Source organism: Neoarius graeffei, chromosome 13 (genome assembly GCF_027579695.1).
Source record: "Neoarius graeffei isolate fNeoGra1 chromosome 13, fNeoGra1.pri, whole genome shotgun sequence".
NCBI lineage: Eukaryota > Metazoa > Chordata > Actinopteri > Siluriformes > Ariidae > Neoarius > Neoarius graeffei.
Genome location: NC_083581.1, coordinates 39398569 through 39421324, shown reverse-complemented (window position 1 = coordinate 39421324; position 22756 = coordinate 39398569). Strand labels below are relative to the sequence as shown.

At 39.3% G+C, this 22756-nt stretch overlaps 1 protein-coding gene across 1 annotated transcript in view; it reads right to left on the bottom strand.

Annotated features, from left to right (window-relative positions):
- Positions 1 to 666: 666 nt before the first annotated feature.
- stxbp3 (syntaxin binding protein 3) overlaps positions 667 to 22756 on the bottom strand; it is a 39954-nt gene continuing 17864 nt past the window's right edge. The window contains exons 8-19 of the mRNA XM_060937702.1: positions 19784 to 19877; positions 19564 to 19688; positions 19264 to 19362; positions 18545 to 18602; positions 18381 to 18446; positions 17716 to 17796; positions 12390 to 12525; positions 11361 to 11467; positions 11105 to 11206; positions 9760 to 9845; positions 8815 to 8963; positions 667 to 3977 (exon numbers count right to left, since the gene is read on the bottom strand). Coding sequence (XP_060793685.1) covers positions 3871 to 3977; positions 8815 to 8963; positions 9760 to 9845; positions 11105 to 11206; positions 11361 to 11467; positions 12390 to 12525; positions 17716 to 17796; positions 18381 to 18446; positions 18545 to 18602; positions 19264 to 19362; positions 19564 to 19688; positions 19784 to 19877 — 1210 coding nt within the window. The 3' untranslated portion in view covers positions 667 to 3870. The remainder of the gene's footprint in view (positions 3978 to 8814; positions 8964 to 9759; positions 9846 to 11104; positions 11207 to 11360; positions 11468 to 12389; positions 12526 to 17715; positions 17797 to 18380; positions 18447 to 18544; positions 18603 to 19263; positions 19363 to 19563; positions 19689 to 19783; positions 19878 to 22756) is intronic.

Below are 22756 nucleotides of genomic sequence, written 5' to 3'. Positions count from 1 at the left end.
CAGGTATGTAATATTGGATCTTTTTTTCAATAAATAAATGACCAAGTATATTTTTGTCTCATTTGTTTAATTGGGTTCTCTTTATCTACTTTTAGGACTTGTGTGAAAATCTGATGTTTTAGGTCATATTTATGCAGAAATATAGAAAATTCTCAAGGGTTCACAAACTTTCAAGCACTACTGTGTGTGACAGGCTTCTTCTAATACCTTCCTCTAATATATTCTAACATTATAAGGATGTAGAAATGACCACTGTTGCATGTTGTATATAGCAGATGTGAAGCACAAGTTGGAAATAATGGCCAGATTATCAGATCTACTTATGGGTTAAATGTTCAACAGAGGGTCCAGAGTGATTGAACACAGGATTGGTGGTAATCGCTTACAATGCAGCAACCAGAAAGCGATGCTGATTCTAGAGACTCCTCCCAAACGTTTTAAATGAAACTCTCCTTCCAGAAAACTTCACCATATCAACAATTACATGTTTTTCTTTACTCAATATTTTAAAAAGATGTGTTGTTTATTCGGTTTAGTTGTAAAGTCCCTGTGTGAATTTCAGAAACAATACCTTATTAGAACAGGCTGCTGTTGGAGTAAATGAATCAACACCATCAACACACACGTGGTATCATTAAATATTTAAAGCAAAACACCATACGACAATTGAACCATATAATTCATTTACTTGTCAGTTTTTCAATAGAAAGTTAATTACATTTGTTTAAAAAGTATTGTATTGTTCATTAATGTGCATAATTGCAACAAAACACAAAAATATGGTTATTCCTAGCAGACATGCAGTACCAGTCAAAAGTTTGTACACCCCTACTCATGTGTTTTTCTGTATTTTGACTTTTCTACATTGTAGAACAATACTGACGACATCAAAACTATGAACCGACATCTGAAACATATCTGGAATTATGTCGTAAACAAAGTGTTAAAAACCCAAAACATTTCATGTTTTAGATTCCTCAAAGTATCCCGTTTACCTTGACGCTTTGCACACTATTAGCATTATCTTAACCAGCTTCATCACCTGGAATGCTTTTCAATTAACAGGTGCCTCATCAAAAGTTAATTAGTGCAATTTCTTGCCCTCTTAATGCATTTGAGATCAAACAGCAAACAATACAGTAAATAGCCCTATTCCACAACTGCAGTAATCCATATTATGTCAAGAACCGCTCAACTAAAGTAAAGAGAAACGACATCCATCATTACTTTAAGACATGAAGTGACTTTTAGTGAATAAAAAAAAAAAAAAACTGAATTAGAAGGTGTATCCAAGCTTTTGACTGGTACTGTGTATATATATATATTTACATTTTGTCACGCAATTCAAACAAGGCACACAAGTGAAGGTCCAGAGCTGGTCGTGGAATACAATCCTGTCTTGAATACGTGATTTATATTGTTAAGATGCAGAGAACCTTAACACCTAACGGTACTCAATCAGGTACAAAGTTCAGAAAATATAACAATATTCTCTAAATGTAGTCAAGCAGCCAATACTTTGAGGCTAATCATCACTAATAATAAGTAAGGGCACATTAGAGCAACCACATCTCAATCATCACATCCAGCCCAGCAACACAAGGCAGCCAAAAGGTTCTTTCACACCTTTTCAGAAAAAAATGCTGGCAAAGCACCTTATGTAAAAATGCAATCTTACACGTCTTTGCTAGGTTCAGCTAACTAACCAATCTAGGTTGCTCTGAATTATTATTATGAGTACTAAGGGTTAAACAAAGATTTAACAAATTACAACAGAACACAGGCCGGGGTTTCTCATAGGATTGTGTATAAAATGTGCCCTGGCATATGATTCGGGGGGGGAGCCAAGCTTGAAAGCAGCCTTATTTGTTAGTTACATTAGCTTTTTCAGTTCAATTAAAAAAAAAAAAAACACACCAAAAAACCCAAACAAACCCAAGAGCCACGAAATGTCTCGGCTGATTGACTATATTCGAGGTTAAGAGGTGTACTTCTTATATCCTATGCTTCAACCTGCAGGCATTACTGATTTTCAGTCTAATCACCAAATATACAGGCACCTTGCATTTATATTCCTGGTTAAGGATTTTTACAAAATAGGTAATTTAGTGATCAGACTGAAGAAAAAGGTACAGTTCCTCTTTGTTAGAGCACTAAAACAGGCTCCATGATGCAGCACTCAGATGATCTTTACTCAGTACAGTCACTGTTGATGTGTTTAAACACAAGACAGTTACAAATATGAACTCTTAGATCATGTGCAGGTCCACAAAATGACTTCTGCATTCCACCCCCAGAATTTAGTACATTGAATTACTAAATGTCCTAATTACATATTAGGAATATATTAAAACTAGACTTCAGTTACACATGGTCATGATGCAACAGCGCTGGTTTTCATTACAAGTATACAAGTTCCCATAGTTAAGTAGTCACACGAAGCAGTGCAGAGATAATTACAGAAACAGCAGTATGAACTCGAACTGCAATTTAGCGTAATGTATAAATAAATGAGGAGGTTAATAAGCATAGATAGTACTATCATTAGCATAATTTGTCTACTAAACTTACAGGAATTATCAGCTTCATCATGACCATAATTTATCTGAAAGAGTTGCTTCAGTGCAAATTCTAATTTACACCAAATCAAATGACGTCTGGTGTTTGATTTATTTACTACAAAGCTAAATGTAGCTAAAAGTGTTTGAAATCTCTCACCCAAAATCTCTGCAAATATCCCTCACCTCAACACAGACCTGACTTAAACATGAACAAATCTGAAGGTGTGAATTAATTCTATAACATTCTAGAAGTGGCTGTACTGGACAACAGGAATCATGCTTTAGTTTCTAGTTTAAAGACAAGACTTGCCTATAAAAGCATGTCTTGAGGTGTTTTACACCTCTTATACTGCAGCAATTGACCACGTATGACAAGATCATTATCCGTTTATAGAAAATCTGAAGCACAAGTTCTGGTTACATCATAGAAGCTGTTATCAGCTGTTGATTAGTTGTTGAAAAAAGGTTGTCAGTAGCTTGTCATGTTACAGAGAAACCACAAAGTAAACCTCCTGCTATTACAAAGCGCTGACACTGGAGACTCCTTCCATAACTGTTACTATAGAAATGATAATGTATTAGAATGAGCACATGAACACCTGTGATTTGCAGTTGCACGACTGTCAGCGCTGCTGTTATAGAAACTTAACACCTTCTAACCAATCAGAATGGACTGTGTGCTGATAATGTACTTCCACTTAAATTTAAATTACAATGGAAATACAAATCTTTGCTATTTTACAAGAGCGTGTATTTGGTATATTAACATTTGCACATGCATTTACAAAACATTTTGGGTGAAACAGAATTCTACATGATCAATTTTGCTACATTACCTCATAGGAAGTAAAGATCAGACACCAAACGTGGTGTACACTGGCTTGGTCACTGAAGCCAAAAATCCCTTTAATAGCCATCTTCACACAACTTGAACAATGTTAAGCCAATCTTGATGACAACTTGATGTTTCCCATATAAACGAATCACATCTGGAATCATCTTCAAACATTAGAGTCTGATGTTTGTTCAAGCTGTATGAAGAGGTCCAGTACTCATGGATCCAATCCTTCCATTTCTTCTATTAGAGCCTCACACACCTCAGGCAGGTAGCTTCACAGCGCATGATTACCTGCCCCATGCCCCAGGTGTGTAGCCTGTAACAGAACTGGGAGAGGCCCCCACATTTGAGTTCCCTTCAATCCTCTAACAGAGACAGTGAGTGCTGAGTGCTTTGGAGAAAGGGGAGGGGGGGATTAACACAGTAGGAGGTTGAGGAGAGGGAGTGTAAAGGTTTCTAACATCCCGAAACTCAGCAGCTGGCTCTCTCATCCATTATTGTGAAAGTCTCCATGGGTTTTTTGCTCAGATCTCGAATGTCCTCCAGCAGCCTGGTGGGAGTCAGGATGTGAGTGGAACCTGCAGAGACAGACCAAGAGGGGGAAAATAAACTCATAACTATGTACCTTTTCAATTAGTTTTGCTTTTAGAAGAAGAAACCTTTATTTGTCACATGCACACTTCAAGCACAGTGAAATTCATCCTCTGCATTTAACCCATCTGAAGCAGTGAAAACACACACACACACACACACACACAGCAGTGGGCAGCCACACCAGAGCGTCCGGGGAGCAGTCAGGGGTCAGGTACCTTGCTCAAGGGTACCTCAGCCTAAGGCCCCCCCACATCAACCTAACTGCATGTCTTTTGGATTGTGGGGGAAACCGGAGCACCCGGAGGAAACCCGCGCAGACACGGGGAGAACATGCAAACTCCACACAGAAAGGCCTTCGCCGGCCACTGGATTCGACCCCGGAACCTTCTTGCTGTGAGGCGACCGTGCTAACCACTACACCACCGTGCCGCCCTTAGTTCTGAATTATATACTTTAGTATAAATACACCTGTGATTATAGAAAATCACACGTGCTGACTGATCGAGAAATTCAGACTATTTCTCAATAATTGCCTCAAGCGACTCAGCAAAATGGTGGCCAATCGCTGTGTCACCATAAGTGAGGAAGAATTATAAATTTTGAAAGTAAACGCCGTTTCTAAAAGCACTAAAGATTCTACGAAGTTTGGTTTAAAACTATTCAAAGGTAAGGTGGAATTGTGATTTATTTTATCTATTTCAAAACAAAGTATTTTACGTGACTCGGCATAGATAAGTGACACGAATCTGTGCCGTGCCGTTATTACATTTGCATGCCACTTCCAAAGATTGAAATAAAAAAAAATTTTAAATACTTTTTTTTAAAATAAATCGCCTGTGTATTTATACTAAAACAATTATCCGCCTCAGGCTTGGTGAATAATAACCTCAACTTTATCTCGGTTATTATTCACCAATATTCACTTCGCCTTTGGTGAATAAATGTTAATTAACATGAATACTTGAATAAGCTAAGCCTTTAAAGGGTTAAACATATTTTAGAAGTAAGGAATAAAACACTCAGTCATGCTGTTAGAGGAAAGTAAGAAATAATGGAGTAATGTGGCCTGACACAAAGTGGAGTTACTGTTACCGCCACGCAGTTGATTATTTTGCTATAACAGCATGCCCTGATGCATTTTATTTCAGAGCCTAATCTAGGAATTTGAAAATAGGGGACAGAAAATATTAACATGGGTAAAAATATCCCTCATTTGTTCCAGTTAGTGGGGACAGAAAAATAAGTAATACATTGGTAGATATTTTCAAGAGTACATCTATAAACAGAACAGTTTTATTAATAAAACTAAATACATGCAACAAACATTCATATCAGATGTTAATCTATATAATATCATAATTATGGCACTATACATATCCTTTAATACAGTGATATGAAAACCATATCAGCAAACACTTATCCATAGTTTATAGTATTGCACAAACATTATGATCAGATCTGAACTTTAAAAATGTAAAGATTTTAGATCAAAAACTATATGAAGAATTATATACTGCAAAACCTTACAGATATGACTAGTTTTCTGTTATATGACTAGGTTACTGTTTTACTATAAATCATGTGACTAGCCTATTTTTTTACCAATTTGACCACCAGTAGTATAATGTTGCATTTCAAATATAACTAGGTTAATATTACATCATTTGATATAGTTAAGTCTAAAATCCATGTAGTCTTGCCACTATTAATTAATAATAAGATGAAAAATCTGACTTTCTGAATAAAATAAAATCACTATCAAATATTTAAAAATGCTATCATACTTGTTTTGTTCAGACCACCTTTCATGAAAGTGAAAAACATTAAACAATCTACCTGTTTAAACTAGATTTTGACATAAATGACTGGAGATAATCTCAAAATTCAGACTTCCTAAAAAGTATATAATCTCGATCATTTACAATCTTACAGTACCTACAATTACACAAGAACAGATTAAATATAGCTCATAATATTTTTAAACAAAACTTACATAATACCAAACATTATCAAACTAATTGTATATTGGCATTAGGAAAATATCAAATTCAAACTTCAAAAACCATTATCAATCAGAATCAAATGACTTAGTATGTCTTCACACTGTCATATAATTACTCTAAGATCATATTTGTACTTATTGTTATGTTTGGATGAGACAGAATGATATGCCATGTGCTTTTGGGCATTTTTAAAACACTTCACACACGACTGGTTGAGATACACTGTCTTCCAGTTCAGTGACCAACGATATAATAGTTCACAAAACTGTTTTGCCCGCTAAATAAACCATTCGGAATACTTCGGCCCTTTCCGATATTTTCCGATTTGTGTGTAAACAACGCTATATTTACCGCAGTGCTTGCTAGCTGGTGCTGACAAATTGATACGCACAAGATTCAGTAAAACGCGACTACACGCTCTCTACTTATAAATGCGCGACAAAATGAATAGATACACGATATCACTCTCGTGCCCAAAAAGTGGATGTGCGACAGACAGATAAAAAACGAGTATTATCGCGTATTACGCGCCCTAGATTAGGCTCTGTTATTTCTCTTACACCACAGCAATTTGCTCACCAGCCTCTATTTATTCTTAAAAAAAAAAAACTTCCTCTATCCTGCAGGGATCCCAGCAGTAATTAAAAAAAAATAGAGGAATCTAAGAAACTATCAGCAGGGGTCAAGGAGGCTGCAAGCCCCCTGAAGCTGTTGAGATTTTAACATTTAAAAATGCTATAGAACACATTTTTTACATAGATTTAACATAGAAAAGCAACAGAATTTAACAATAATGTGTATCTATTTGATGCCATATTTTGTAATCAATGACATAAGTGGCAAAAAAATTGTTATTTATAAAAATTAGATGAAAATGTAGCTTTGAAGAATATACTTCTTCTAACCCGGACACTGTTCCGCTATCTCTTTTATGGACGATATCTTTTTTCCACGACATATTGAATTAAGTTCAACGCATTAGAAACAAAAGCACGAATGGAGTTAAAACACATTTTCTAGCAAATGGGCGCAGCCATATTGTTTTCTCGTTCAGCAGGGCTATTCAATTAGTTTTCCATTTGGGCCACATTTCGAATCCAAGAACTTGAGGTGGGCCACAAATTTTCCGCGGTCACGAACAAGTGGTAATTTTTCAGTTTTCAAGTAGCCTACAAGGTCTATTATATTATATTTCATTTTTAGCCTTCAACTTAACATTGAATATTCAAAATGCACACAAACAACTCTCTTTCCCATCTCCTTTATTTAAAACAAACAAACAAAAAAACAGAACATTTATCTCAACATCTCTCATTGACATGCTTGTCAGGCTACTGATACTAAACAGAACACAGCTTTAGCCCACAGCTGCCGTTGACTTTAGTGACAGAAGTGACATTTCTTGTTTTGCACAAGATCTGTGATGTTTGGTTCATAAGATGTCAATGCAATCGCGACACGTTGATTGAGAATGCATATGTGGCAGCGGGGGCATGGTCAAGCGCCGGTCTGTGACAGGAGGGCAGAGTCAGGGAAGGTAAGTGACAATCACTACACCTGTCGTTAATTCATGTGTTTAAGGAGAGAGAGAGAGAGAGAGAGAGAGAGAGAGAGAGCAGAGGGAGCTCTCTCCACAACTAGACGACTGATGTGTGTGCGTGTGGCTGAGTGTGTGTGAGAGAGTGCAGATATACGCTGAAAAGCTAAATAAAAGCGAGTTTTGTGAACTGAGTTCTGTCCTGTCGTCCTTCTGTACTCCACCCACCTACACGAACTGTCACAGTGGTGTGCTCGTCCCGGGTTTCGGCACCACTGTGACAGTTCGTGTAGGTGGGTGGAGCACAGAAGGACGGCAGGACAAAACTCGCTTTCATTTAGCTTTTCAGCATATATCTGCACTCTCTCACACACACACACACATCAGTCGTCTAGTTGTGGAGAGAGCTCCCTCTGCTTTCTCTCTCTCTCTCTCTCTCCTTAAACACATGAATTAACGACAGGTGCAGTGATTCTGCCACTTACTGTACCTTCCCTGACTCCGCCCTCCTGTCACAGACCGGCGCTTGACCACAGCTGCCACAGCATATTTGCTAACTATTTGCATTTTACTGAGTTAACAGTAGCTGGGAAATAATAAAAGTGCAAAATAACTATTATAACATCATCTATTTATTGATATTCGGTAAATTAAAATACATATATTAAGTTTTGGAGACTGGTGAATGGTATTTTACTTTTAAAGGTGAAGCATCACGTCGGCCGCATCCGGGCCGCGAATTGAACAGGCCTGGCGTACAGTCTTGCGGTATTTACATCAATTTAACTTCCGAGTGTTCCCGAATGTCAACGAGAACAAACGACGCTGACAAAAACATCGCTAAACAAGCAAACCAAATCAGAACGTATTCTGCTGGTCATTTTACTTAAACATATTTTTAACGGATATACAAGAGATTTAAAAAAAAAAAAAAAAAAAAAAAAAAAACACCACCACCACTTTGGCTAGAAAAATAGCTAAATAGCGGACGTCTGGGATCCCTGATCCTGAAGACGTTCCCGTCAGACAACTTTACCTGACTGTTACAAAGCACTGACACTGGAGACTCCTTCCATAAATGTTAAATTAACATCTTCAAACAGAAAACCATACCATATCAACAACTACACATTTAATCAGATGTTTCACAACGTTAGTGTAACGATAAATGGACAAAAAGTGTGAAGTGATGTTCTGTAATAAATGAAAACTGTCAGTGTTGGCGAATTGCTGTGGTAAAAGAGGAATAAAACACTTCAGGACAGGCTGGTATATACTCACCAATGAGGACCTCACAGGATTTGGTGGCTTTGGTGACCTCGTAGGCACAGCGCATCTCTGAGTAGCTGACTCCACCCAGGATGAAGATGATGAGGCGGGAGCCGTTCCTGTGGTCCTCCAGGGAGCTCGGCTTATGTTTTTGCCTTGCGCTGAGGAAAAAGATGACGAGGAAGAATTGTAATTTTTTAGTTTATCGATAACCAAAGCAGAACCAATCTCTTCTTACGGACACTAAACATATCATCAGTGTTATACAGGTTATAGGGTTACACAGAAAAAAATTCCACATGATGGACGCATTTGTGGGCTGATCAAACTGCCTAGTATTAAGGTTCTATCTTGAAATCGTGCTAATAAAGGAAAACCACATTCATCAATATGATGCAATTGTGAACAATGATAAAACACACTGTAAAACCTGCTTCATTTTTCTATCATCGGCAATTTTTGATACTTAAACTGGCATTGGAACAAATCACCTTGGCTGATTTACATGATTATGGTCACATCTCTACATAAGGAAATGATCTGTGAAACGCAAGACCGTCACCAACCTTACCTCATGACTCTGTGAGCATGAGGGAGAGAATGAGAGAGATGTCCATGAGCAAGAAGCTACAGTTTTCTTATAATAAAAATACTGGTTTAAGATTGGGATTTGTCTTTTGCACAAATTAATATCCTGATGCATATGAAACCTAATCTCTGATCAGGGTTGTGGACGTTATCAGAGGTGAACAACATTTGGAGGAAAAAAAAAAAAAACCCTGACCATCTCAAACTTTGAAAGCAAATAATTTTAGGAAACTGAACTTATGTAATTTGTATCTGAATCCCCCCTGTTTCATATTGACGATTACTACATTTTCACTATAACGTGCGTGGAAATTAGACTTTATTTAAGGTATGAAAGCATGGATTAATGATGACTGGGCGCTGGCTTACCTCACAGCTCGGGATCCATTCCATGCAGAGGGACATTCGGACTGGTGTGGCCAATCTCTCGCGTCCAACTTATTCTCCACCACATCCTGCCACATACAAAAATGTCACTATGATCAAATTTCCTTGTTTGCTTTTCATATATTACAGTTGCATTGCACCTCACATCTCCCAGGCGATTTGCTGAACAAATACTTTTTCACGCTTCTCAGTTTCTCACTACTGCTGAATGAAAAAAGCGAGTGAGGTATATGATATGAGTGATAAATTAGCCACACTACCACACCCTCAGTCTCACTGGACCTGTGACCTGGTTCTAAGCAGACAATCAGTGCCAACATCACATCTGTGGCCAAATCGTATGCAATGATGGGCTTCTATGAAGCATGCGATAAAGTTTCTTACTTTAGCATTTACACTACAGCCCTGCTGAATTCTCATTTCTGATTGGTCAGAAGGCGGCGGTGATTCATTTTCTATAACAGCAGCTCTGACAGTAATGAAGTTGCAAGTCACCGGTTTTTATTAATACAATACTGGTTTTTTTTGGGAGGGGGAAGGAGACTTCAGTCTGTTTACCAAGTTTTCCAACATATGACACGAGTTTACGCGTTTTAGTTTCTCTACAACATGACAAGCCACACTTTTATCCCCCCGGCATATAATGCGGGGGGATATAGCTATCGCTCTGTCCGTCTGTCTGTCCATCTGTAAACATTTTAGTTTCCGGAGCATAACTCAAAAACCATTAGGAATTTTTTCACGAAACCTGACAGTTAAGTGACTAGAGGAGGTGTGCCTTTTGACATTTTGGGATTTTTGTGATTTTTTTTCCCGTATTTCCATGGCAACCAATTCAACTTAGGAAAATTTGGAGTGGGGTTTCATGTGGGGGCCAGGGGGATGTGTCATCTCCCAATGACACTTGTTTTTTCCTGCTCTTATTATGATCAAACAAGAGCGAGAACAAGAAATGATTAACTGACAACAGGGGCTGACTTTGTTTCAACAACATGCCACAATATTAAACACAGCTATAAATAGATAAAAAGTATAATTGTAATTATTTAATAAATAAAAATTACAACCACTGGCAGATTGCTGTAGCATAAAAGGAATAAACCTCTTCAGGAAGTACTACTGATAAATAATCAGCTTCAGGGCGATAACAGCAACTCTGCTTCATCACATCACATCAGTGATTATTTTCCCATCACAGCACACGCCAGGTGTTTATCCCTTTAATGTGTGATTCCTTTCCCCACAAAATATCCTGTTCTACAGTCCTACTAGCTAATTATAAAAAAAAAAACGAGTGCGAAAATGGTGTCAAGAATGGAGAACTCACCTCCATCACATCCTTGATAACAGGCGTCCATCTTGAGAGGTTATATGTCTCTTCCTGTGAGCGATCTCTTCTAGACGGCTTCCGGAAAGAGAATAGACTCGGCTGCAGAAAAGCAGAAATGCACACGTGACGCGAATCTGCATTTGAAAAATTCAATTTTATGAACTGTTTGTTCGAAAAGAGGTGGAAGACGTGAGAAAAGAAAAAAGAAACCAAAAGGACTGAGAGAACGTGAGAATGAGTAAGCCCCTCTCACCGAGTTGATGATAGGCACCCCTAACTCTCTCCAGTTGGTGATGTACTCCGGCTCCGTCTCAATCTTCACATGTTGAATTAACTTGTTGAGGTTCTCCTCTGTTGTCCCTGCTCTCGGAAAAATCGCACAAGAAGACAAACAATTTAAATATAACAGTGCATTCATCAAACATGCATGGTACACTTGATTAATTATATATTTTTCATCACCTGAAAGACATTTTAATTATATGTCTCATGGTTGAAATGTAAACAGAGATTTTAATGTCCATGAATAAAATCTCAATCAAGATGTATTTTTAATAACTCTTTTTTTTTGCTTGAAATTACACTCCCCCCCCCAACAAAAGGTGAATCAGTGAGGACCTCGGCTGATTTGGGAAGTTGAAGGAAAGTCTCCAGGGTGAAACTCCCTCATGAAGCTTGTTGAGAAAATACAGTGTGTGGGCAAAGCTTTACCTGGAATACTTGAACAATTTAGAATATAAAATGATTTTAATTCGTTTAAAAATGTTTCTTGGCTCACTGCATAATTCCATTAGTATTGTAATTTTGTGGTGTTAATATCTTCACAATTATTCTAAAAATAATAAACTTCAATCAGTAGGGGTGCACAAACTTCTGGGTTCCAGGTCAGACAGGTGTTAGAGGCCTGGTTCTGATCTTATGTAGCATTCAAGACTAAGTAGTAACTAATTTCTGAATTAATTGGATGGATGGATGGATGGATGGATGGATGGAAGATAGATAGATAGATAGATAGATAGATAGATAGATAGATAGATAGATAGATAGATAGATAGATAGATAGATGTTCTCAAAAGCTCTGACTTTGAAAAGCGACATCACTTTTACATTCGAGCTGTTTTGTTTCTTTTTAAAACTGATAAACAGTTTTGGCCATTTGTAAAGTGTAAAAGCTGTCTAAAACTTTAAATATTCAGACAAGAAACACTAGCTTTCTTTTTGTGTTGGGTGGAAAGCGGTAATTTAAGAGTAAGAATACAGTGTTTAGGGCAAGACGACACACCGCTGAGGCTGAAGATGTAGAGCAGCACAGCACGGATCTTATCATGGGTGCTGTGGGGGTGCAGCAGAATGGGCAGCAGCGTCCTCATGGGGTCCTTCACCTTCTGACCTTCTACATCAGAACCAACAGCAAGGTCCTACAGACACAAACGTATGGTGAGAACAAACTTGGACTAACTCAACTGGAGGATTTAGTATGACTGGATTCCTTTAAAAATGTTTATTAGACTGGGTCCTTATCACACTCGCAGCAAGAAAAGTACTGTCTATTCAAATCGGACACAAAAACGACAGAAAATACTGCTGGCAAAAGAATATATTAAAGCTATACAGTACTGCCTTTCAGATACCTCAAGTTTAGATCATATAAAGAATTTTCCCCGAGACCCAATTATTTTTGTTTACTGGATCAAAAGCTACTGAATTCGAATCACAGACTTCCAATGTTAGTTTTTTTTTTTTTTAAATAGAACAATTAATGAATTTAGGGCCATGTGGCCCTAAATTCTCTGCTATTTTTTCTTGCTTCACCATGACGCAAGGCATTGTGGGATACAAATTTGAAACAGGAGAGGAAAACTGAGGATGCGAATGAAACGTGAAAGACAGACTACAGTAACGGAAAGCGAGGAGAAAAGACGTTATGTTGCAAAGGAAAGGAAACGCAGGCTCAAACTAATAAATATCGGCAGTCAGCGAGCACCTCTGTGTGATCATCTGTTCGTTTAGCAACAGAATGATGTAACTGTCAGTGCACGGTCAAGGTAAACCTGTAGATGGCAACACTGTGGATGCCAGCTGCCGTAAAACCCAAAAGAAAAAGACGACAACGAAAGGTAAACCTCCGCATGTGCACACAGACTTCCTCTGTCTGCTTGACTGCACGAAGCATGCGATTTCATGCACATTATTTGCTCGGGAATCCCCTCAAATTAAATAACTTCCCAGCCACAGAATGGCCCGTTTTTTTTTTAAAAAGATATTACAGAAATAAACATATCACAATGACCACATTTCAGAGGGAACTAAATTTCACTGATTTTATGAACTCAAAAGCCATTTAGCTTTAAAAGGTGACACTGAACAAAAGCACACTAAGCAACCTGTCTATGGACACAGGAATATAAAATACTTTCTCTCTCGCACTCACACACACATCCCCCCCCCCCAAAAAAAAAAAAAAAAAAATTGGGACGCTGTGTAAAACAAATAAAAACAGAATGCAATGATTTGCAAATCCTTTGACCTATATACAATTGAATACAATAAAAAGACAAGATATACAATGGTGATAATTTGTTTTTTTGTAAATATATACTCATTCTGAATTTGAAGCCTGGTTCTGGAAAGGGTCAATTGCTCACAAGCAAGGATAGGGTCAGGTTCACCGCTTTGTGAAAAACTGCATGGGCAAATAGTCCAGCAGTTTAAGAACATTTCAACTACAATCAACATCCAGAAATGTCACAGAATTCTCTGAGCCCAAGCTCATCTGAGACATGGAAAAGTGTGCTGTGGTCCAATAAGTCCACATTTCAAATTGTTTTTGGAAATCATGGCTGGCCTATCCTCTGTGCTAAAGAGGAAAAGGACCATCCAGAAGTTAAAAAGCCAGCATCTGTGTTGGTATGGGATGTGTTAGTATGGGATGCGTTAGTGCCCATGGCAGGGGTAACTTGCACATCTGTGAAGGCACCATTAATGCTAACAGGTACAGATAAGTTTTGGAGCAACACATGCTGCCATCCAAATGATGACAGCATGTGTTGCTGCAAAATCTGTACGTACCTGTTGGCAAACGCCGTATGCCAAGCCACATTCTGCACGTGTTACAACAGCATGGCTTCATAGTAAGAGTGCAGGTGCTAAACTGACCTGCCTGCCTCCCACTGAAAATGTGTGGTGCAAAATGAAGTGTAAAATACAACGGAGACTTCGGACTGTTGAGCAGCTGCAGTCCTATATCAAGCAAGCATGGGAAAGAATTTCACATTTAAAACTTCAACAATTTGTGTCCTCAGTTCGCAAACACAGTGTTGTTAAAAGAAAAGGTCATGTAACGGTGGTTTAAAAAAAATAAAATAAATAAAAAGCTTTTTGGTACGTATTGCAGGTATCAAATTTAGAGAGAGAGTGCATATTTCCAAAAACAATAAAATTCATCAGTTTGAATATTAAAATACCTAGTCTTTGCAGTGTATTCAATTGAATACAGGTCCAAAAGGATTTGCAAACTGCATTCACATTTTACACAGCATCCCAACTTCTTTGGAATCGGAGTTGTACACACACAGAGATCAAGCATAATATTAAAATCGCCTGCCTAATATTGTGCAGGTCCCTCTTGTGCCACCAAAACAGCTCTGACCCATTGAGGCATGGACTCCATAAGACCTCTGAACGTATACTGTGGTATCTGGGACCAAGACTCTAGCAGCAGTTGCAAGGTGGGGCCTCCATGGACCTGACTTGTTTGTCCAGCGCATCCCACAGATGCTTAACTGGATTGAGTTTGAAGGTCAAGTCAACAACTTGAACTCTTTCTCATGTTCTTCGCCAATCATTTTTTGCAGTGTAGCAGAGCGCATTATCCTGCCGAAAGAGGCCACTGCCATTAGGGAATACCATGGCCATGAAAGGGTATACTTGGTCTGCAACAATGCTTTGATAGGTGGCATGCATCGAAATAACATCCACATGAATGCCAGGACCCAAGGTTTCTCAGCAGAGCATTTCCCAGAGCAACATACTGCCTCTGCCAGCTTGCTTTCTTCCCACAGTGCATCCTGGTGCCATCTCTTCCCCAGGAGAGTGATATGCATGCACCCAGCCATCCACATGATGTAAAGGAAAACGTGTTTCATTAGACCAAGCCACTTCCTTCTATTGTTTCATGGTCCAGTTCTGATGCTCACATACCTATTGTAGGTGCTTTTGGAGGTGGACAAGGGACAGGCATGGGAAAAATGTCTCCTGGATCAGTAAAACAAGGGGTACCGCTTAAACATAAAAGATGGCATCTCTGCTATAACTAACCGTGTGTTTTTTGGGGGTTATATGACATATATAGAAGACAGAACTAACTTTAATTACTGAATTATTGGCAGCAGCTGTTTGCCCCGATGGGTCCGCACGACATGGTTGGCACTTATAATTTGCTGAATCTTTTTGTTCGCTGCTCAGCTTCTCACCACCTGCTATCCCACAATCCTGTATAATTTAATACAGCCCGACTGATAAATCAACGTGCTGATATTATAGGCCGATATGCGCTAACCATCAATAAATCTGTATCTGCATATATAACGCACGATAAACGACAATTAACGAAGAATCACACTGACAGAAGATGGATCCTTCAAGCACGAAGTACGAGTGTTGTTATTGCATAGTTTGTCCAGCAGAGAGAACACTACAACTCCACTTCTGGCAACACACGCGAGTCGTACAGAGTAGCAACACGTGTCAAACGGATGAAGGTATTCAGCTATTTTAAAATGTCAATTTCCGTCATACACAAATTAATGGCATATGTCCAGATCATGTTTTTTAGTTTTATGTGAAATTATTTTTGTACAGTTCCTATATAAATAAACGAATAACGTATCCTCGTGTTTCATAGTTATATCAAAATTGCATATATGCTATATTTGAGTGATGAAGATCGATTCAACAACTCTTCTAATTGTTTATTAATTAAGTAGGTCATACCTTGAAAACATAACTATTCATCTGGAAACATTTAGTTATGTATAATAAGCCTAAGTAATGTAATTCTGTCATGTACACTACCGTTCAAAAGTTTGGGGTCACCCAGACAATTTTGTGTTTTCCATGAAAAGTCACACTTTTATTTCCCACCATAAGTTGTAAAATGAATAGAAAATATAGTCAAGACATTTTTCTGGCCATTTTGAGCATTTAATCGACCCCACAAATGTGATGCTCCAGAAACTCAATCTGCTCAAAGGAAGGTCAGTTTTATAGCTTCTCTAAAGAGCTCAACTGTTTTCAGCTGTGCTAACATGATTGTACAAGGGTTTTCTAATCATCCATTAGCCTTCTGAGGCAATGAGCAAACACATTGTACCATTAGAACACTGGAGTGAGAGTTGCTGGAAATGGGCCTCTATACACCTATGGAGATATTGCACCAAAAACCAGACATTTGCAGCGAGAATAGTCATTTACCACATTAGCAATGTATAGAGTGGATTTCTGATTAGTTTAAAGTAGTGCTGTCAAAAATGTCGCGTTATTATCGCGTTAACTTGACTCAATTTTAACGGCGATAATTTTTTTATTGCGAGATTAACGCTCTGTGACATGATGTAGGTTTTTCATAAGCTTTTGAAACTGCCAGGAACTTGGAACAGAGACTTTGCTTAGAAAAACGATAGCAGCTAGACTGTAATGCCACGCCCCGCACAGCCAGAGTCCTCTGCCCTCCCCCCAAAGAACCAGCGTGGGCAGGGCGCGCTAGCCCCGCGCCTCGGGACGAAGAGCCACGGTGCTCGGCTTAGGTTTCGTTTTCCCATCGGCGGCTCCAGCCCGACTCTGCAGTGGCTGTGACAAGACATGTTATGCTTTGCAATAAAAAAAAATAAATAAATAAAAAAATAAAAAAAATAAACACATTGGTACAAAGCAAGCCCATTCACTTTTTTATGCTGATAAGAGAATTACAATGGTTTTTCATGTGACAAAAATGTGCGATTAAATTGCGATTAATTGCGAGTTAACTATGACAGTCGCGACATTAATCGCGATTCAATATTTTAATTGCTTGACAGCACTAGTTTAAAGTGATCTTCATTGAAAAGAACAGTGCTTTTCTTTCAAAAATAAGGAAATTTCAAAGTGACCCCAAACTTTTGAACGGTAGTATACATTCTTCAAAATGTTCTTTTTTCCATGTACATTTAGGCCAGCTTGAGTATTTTTATACTATTCACAATACTTTAATACATTTCTGTTTGAATGAAGACACATTTGTCTTTTTTTTTTTTCGAGGGGTGAGTGTTGGCTGATAAGATTGGTTATCGGAAATCACAGCCCTTTTTTTGCTGTTATCCATACACCAGTGTCAACAATCCCTTATTGTCAGGGCCTTACAATTTAATCTGCTCTTGAAATACAAAACAGCAGCTAAAATAAATAAATAACTTCTTAAATCATCAAGATTTATTCTGTCATTTTTAATCCATAGGCCTTTCAATGATTTTCTTTCTTTGCAACAGCTGAAGTTTGTTTCTCTGCAGTAGTACTAACTTATAGCCAGCTAGATAGATAGGCATACTTTTCCAATACCAGTATTTCAGCTGTACCTGCTCTGCTTTGCACAGCTTCTCCACTGAGCTCTGAAACTTGTTCATGCAATCCTCTGCTAGAGAGAGATGAACTGTTTTCTGAGAAGAGGAATAAAAAGGGTCAGGACAACTTACACAATTTCACCAAATGTAGCTGTAAATGCGTCACTCATAAAAATGGAAAAAACATAACTGTGTACTAAACTGTATATTACACATTGTGTACTTGAGGATGAGGCTAGTGCTTTTTGTAAGGTACCTCAACGCCACTGAACTGCACCAGAACTCGGGTAAAAGCAGCCATTTTAAAGTTTAGTGAACTATACATCACAGTGTCCTCAAGTGGCTTGTCCTTTTCAGCTGCACTGCACAAACTGCGACTACCACGTGCAATAAGTGTCTGGTGGTCCACTCTTTAGTCCAACAGTGAACACATTACTTACACTAAAAGTGCACAAAGTGAAGCATTTCACACAGCGCTATACTCTGCAAACATCAGAGTTTATTAAGTAGAGAATTTGGATGAAGTGGCTTGAGGTTGGGGCATGGCACTGATTCCACAGATCACATCTCAGCAGTGAAAGGAAACCTTCCAGGAAGCGGACTGCGAAACCAGGAGCGTGTCATGCAAATATTAGGACACCGGTCCCCAGAGACAGGGCCAGGAATCAGGTGTCATGTACCTGAGCGACATGTTTACGGAATGAGGGCATCTGCTTCATGAGCTGGGCTAATCCTCCAATCGAAATCTGAAGTTGGGAACAAAAGCACACAAAAGTCTGAAATGGTACACAGGGCAGAGAGCATCTAAACCTGAATGGGATCCTGAACCAGAACAAGTACGCACCTTCCCATCAGGCTGCTTCTTGTTAGCAGAGAGCTCTTTCACCAGTTTGGGAATTTGCCTAAATTATACCAAAAAATAATTAATAAGTATTATTCAGATCATTTGGCAAAATAATTATAGTTGCGGCGGCACGGTGGTGTAGTGGTTAGCGCTGTCGCCTCACAGCAAGAAGGTCCGGGTTCGAGCCCCGTGGCCAGCGAGGGCCTTTCTGTGCGGAGTTTGCATGTTCTCCCCGTGTCCGCGTGGGTTTCCTCCGGGTGCTCCGGTTTCCCCCACAGTCCAAAGACATGCAGGTTAGGTTAACTGGTGACTCTAAATTGACCGTAGGTGTGAATGTGAGTGTGAATGGTTGTCTGTGTCTATGTGTCGGCCCTGTGATGACCTGGCGACTTGTCCAGGGTGTACCCCGCCTTTCGCCCGTAGTCAGCTGGGATAGGCTCCAGCTTGCCTGCGACCCTGTAGAACAGGATAAAGCGGCTAGAGATAACAAGATGAGATGATAGTTGATAGCTATCTCTCTTTTTGAAGCTCAAGCTAACATTAGGTAATTTATGATTAAAACCATGTAATAAAATCCAGCCCTTCTCATTTGATGATTTACACATTGAGGCTATTAAGTACAGAATGTTAATGTTTTTGGTATATTATTGAAAAAACACTTCTGAAGCATTGTAAACCTAATGAATTTTAATCATACAAGTTTGAGTATAGTTACTTACGCGGTGACCTCGGCGATGTGCATGTGTCGCAGTCTTATCCATAGCTCATCATTTTCGTTCAGTAAGGCTTCCTTCTCTGATCCGTCCTTCCCTTTGTACCTGACACACAAACCACAGTTCAACTCGGATATGTTTCACTGATGTGACCGACCAACCAAACGCCTGACAAAATGACCAACCGACTGACTGACCATCTGGATGACTAACCAACCAATCAAATGACTCGCTCATTGTGTGACTGACCAATTGATTGTGTATATCTCAGAGTAGAGGCATATAAAATGAAACAGAAAGCTTTACCTGTAGGTGTCATTGTTGATGGGTATGAGGTCATAAGCCATGGCCTGATAGGTCAGCTCATGTAGTATCGGACTTACAGGATCAAACCCACGGTTGACAATGATTAGTTGAGCTTGGGTCTTTTCCTAAAGTGCAAAGATTACAGATGGTTAAATGAGAAAGCGACATTAACAAACAGTAAGTGCGAGGGAGGATTATGTTGGAGAGAAATAAAGGCCACCTTCTTCTTGTTGCCGTCATCCAGCTCATAATGTTGCGCTAGTTTTTTGTCCACTAGCTCAGCCAGCAATTTAGCATAATCCACCACTGATTCCCTACACAAAAATACCACATAATATTATCGTTTGCCAAATGAAACATGCAGTATATAAGGTACTACTACATACTACATCTTAAAGGCTTCTAGACAGAATAAGTCACATCAAGTAGCTTTCTTGACATTTCAACCATATGGGGAAAGAGAGCGGGGAGACTTGGGACAAGTGTGAAATCCTTTGCAGGTTGCGTCACATTCATATTGCATTAGAGAATATCTATTATACTCTCTTACCACAACATTAGCTTCTCACATATACTGGCCTTCAAGTTTCACTTTTTCTGTCAGTTTTCGTGGGGAGACATGGAACAAAAATAAAATGCCTCGGCCGACATGTTTAATTTTTATTTATCATCAAAACGTGTAACATATGAACTGTATGAACACACAATGCTGGTACAATGATAGAAAAATGTCAGTTTACCCAAAACCTGACGAGACAAAACAGTTCCATTATCAAGAAGGAATGAAATAAGCTTAATCCTCATGCAGGTACAAGTCCACATTTTTAACAAATATCTGAAACAATTTTATATTTGTAAACCACACAAAAAAAATGATAGACACTACGTTCACACTGCAAGGCTTAATGCTCAATTCCGATTTTTTTGTGAAATCCGATTTTTTTGTGAGGTCGTTCACATTAACAAATATATGCGACTTGTATGTGATCCTCAGTATGAACGAAAAGCGACCTAAAAGTGTTCCGCATGCGCATTGCAGGATACGACGACGTCACACGCAGTGAGCATGGCCAGTGTTTACGGAAGTAACCTAAAGTTTCCTGTGTATGACAGTAGCCAGCATGGAGTACCTGGCGATGATGCAGTTGTTGTTGAGACGGAGCCAGAACATGCACAATAGCCTGATGTTAAGGAGGAGGTTGAGAAGGAAGAGGGCAAGGGTTTTGGCTCAGGCGTTCTGCAGGGTAGTGACTGCAACCTCCGTTCAAAGGAACATCAAAGCCATGTTGTAACTTTTTTTGAGAGACCCGCCGCCTACTTCAGCGCAGAATAGTGACGTTTGTGGCTTGTTGATGACGTGTAAGTCGGATGAATGCGACCTGGCGGTTCAGACTGAAGTCGCATATGAAAAGAGCGGATAGGAATCGGAATTAGGACCACATATCCAAACGGCCTGGGTCGGATTTGAAAAAAATCGGATCTGTGTCGTTCATATTGTCAATAAAAGATCGGATACAGGTCACATATGGGCGAAAAAAATCGGATTTGAGTCACTTCAGCCTGCAGTGTGAACGTAGTGGAACTGTCCCAACTATCCCCATCTGATCATTTTGAAAAAAAAAATAATAATAATAATCCTTAAAATGTTTATCCCCCAGAACTTAAGTTTAATAAATAATATTATATCTGGTAACTCGGGGCGGCACGGTGGTGTAGTGGTTAGCGGCGTCGCCTCACAGCAAGAAGGTCCTGGGTTCGAGCCCTGTGGTCGGCGAGGGCCTTTCTGTGTGGAGTTTGCATGTTCTCCCCGTGTCCGCGTGGGTTTCCTCCGGGTGCTCCGGTTTCCCCCACAGTCCAAAGACATGCAGGTTAGGTTAACTGGTGACTCTGAATTGACCGTAGGTGTGAATGTGAGTGTGAATGGTTGTCTGTGTCTATGTGTTAGCCCTGTGATGACCTGGCGACTTGTCCAGGGTGTACCCCGCCTTTCGCCCGTAGTCAGCTGGGATACGCTCCAGCTTGCCTGCGACCCTGTAGGACAGGATAAAGCGGCTAGAGATAATGAGATGAGATATCTGGTAACTCCAGGCTACATACTTTAATTCTCAACAAATCCCCAATTCACCAGCGTACATTACACCATAGAATGGAGGTGGAGGTGAAATAGAAAATACAAGTTTTGGTTGACAAAAATATTTAACTGCAAATATCTTGTTGCAGTGTCCAGCTTCGTGGCTCCAAAGGAAGTAGGTTATACTAAGGGGCAGCACCTAACTTCTGATGTAATCTAAAAGCTGATTGGTTGAAATGGGAATACAAACTGTCTCAAGTCTCCCCCATCCCAAGTCTCCCTGCTCTCCCCAGTGCAATGCACAGTGAAACAAAAAGTGTTTGCCCAGGACCACAGCAGCCAGATCAATTGCATGGCCAGCCAAAAGTCAAGCAAGAAAGTTTGTAGTGTTTAAAGTGTACAGTACATAGATACACAATAATATAAAAATTAATAAACAAACAAACAAAAACAATTCTCCAACACTGCCATGCAACTGATGTCTTTTTTTGTCGTTTGAGGCCTCAGAGTATATTTTTCCGACCCGTAAATTAGCTCCGCCCCAAACCACCAACAAGGGACTTATCGATGTTATTAGCTCATCTGGCTGACAGGCGATGAGCTTATGACATCATGTGTTGTCTGTTGTCCACATTTCATGAAAATCACTTCTCTATCAGTTCTTCACCAATTTTTCTTCTTTTTGGCAGGAAGGTGGGTCTGCCATTTCTGCCCAAATTTGCATAATTGCAATTAATAGTGAAGATATGGAGTAAGTAAGCCCTAATGAGCAGTTTCCACACAAATCACTTCTCCCTCAAATCTTCACCAATTTTTATTCTTTTTGGCATGAAGATAGCAGGGCTCGAAATTCGCAGTGGTCCGTTCGCCCGAGGCGACTTAATTTGTCATTTGGCAGGTAATTCCTGTCACTAGCCAGCCCGGCTGGCTAGTTGAAAATAAAAAATATATATGAAGCGAAGATTCAGACTAGGGCTGTGCGATGTATCGAATATACTCGATATATCTCCGAAAATTCTGTGGGGGATACATAAAATTATATCATCGGAACTATCGAGTATTTTAGGGTCATCTGCCGACTTGCGTTTGTTTCGTGTTTGTTTAAAACATTTTCCGGTGGTT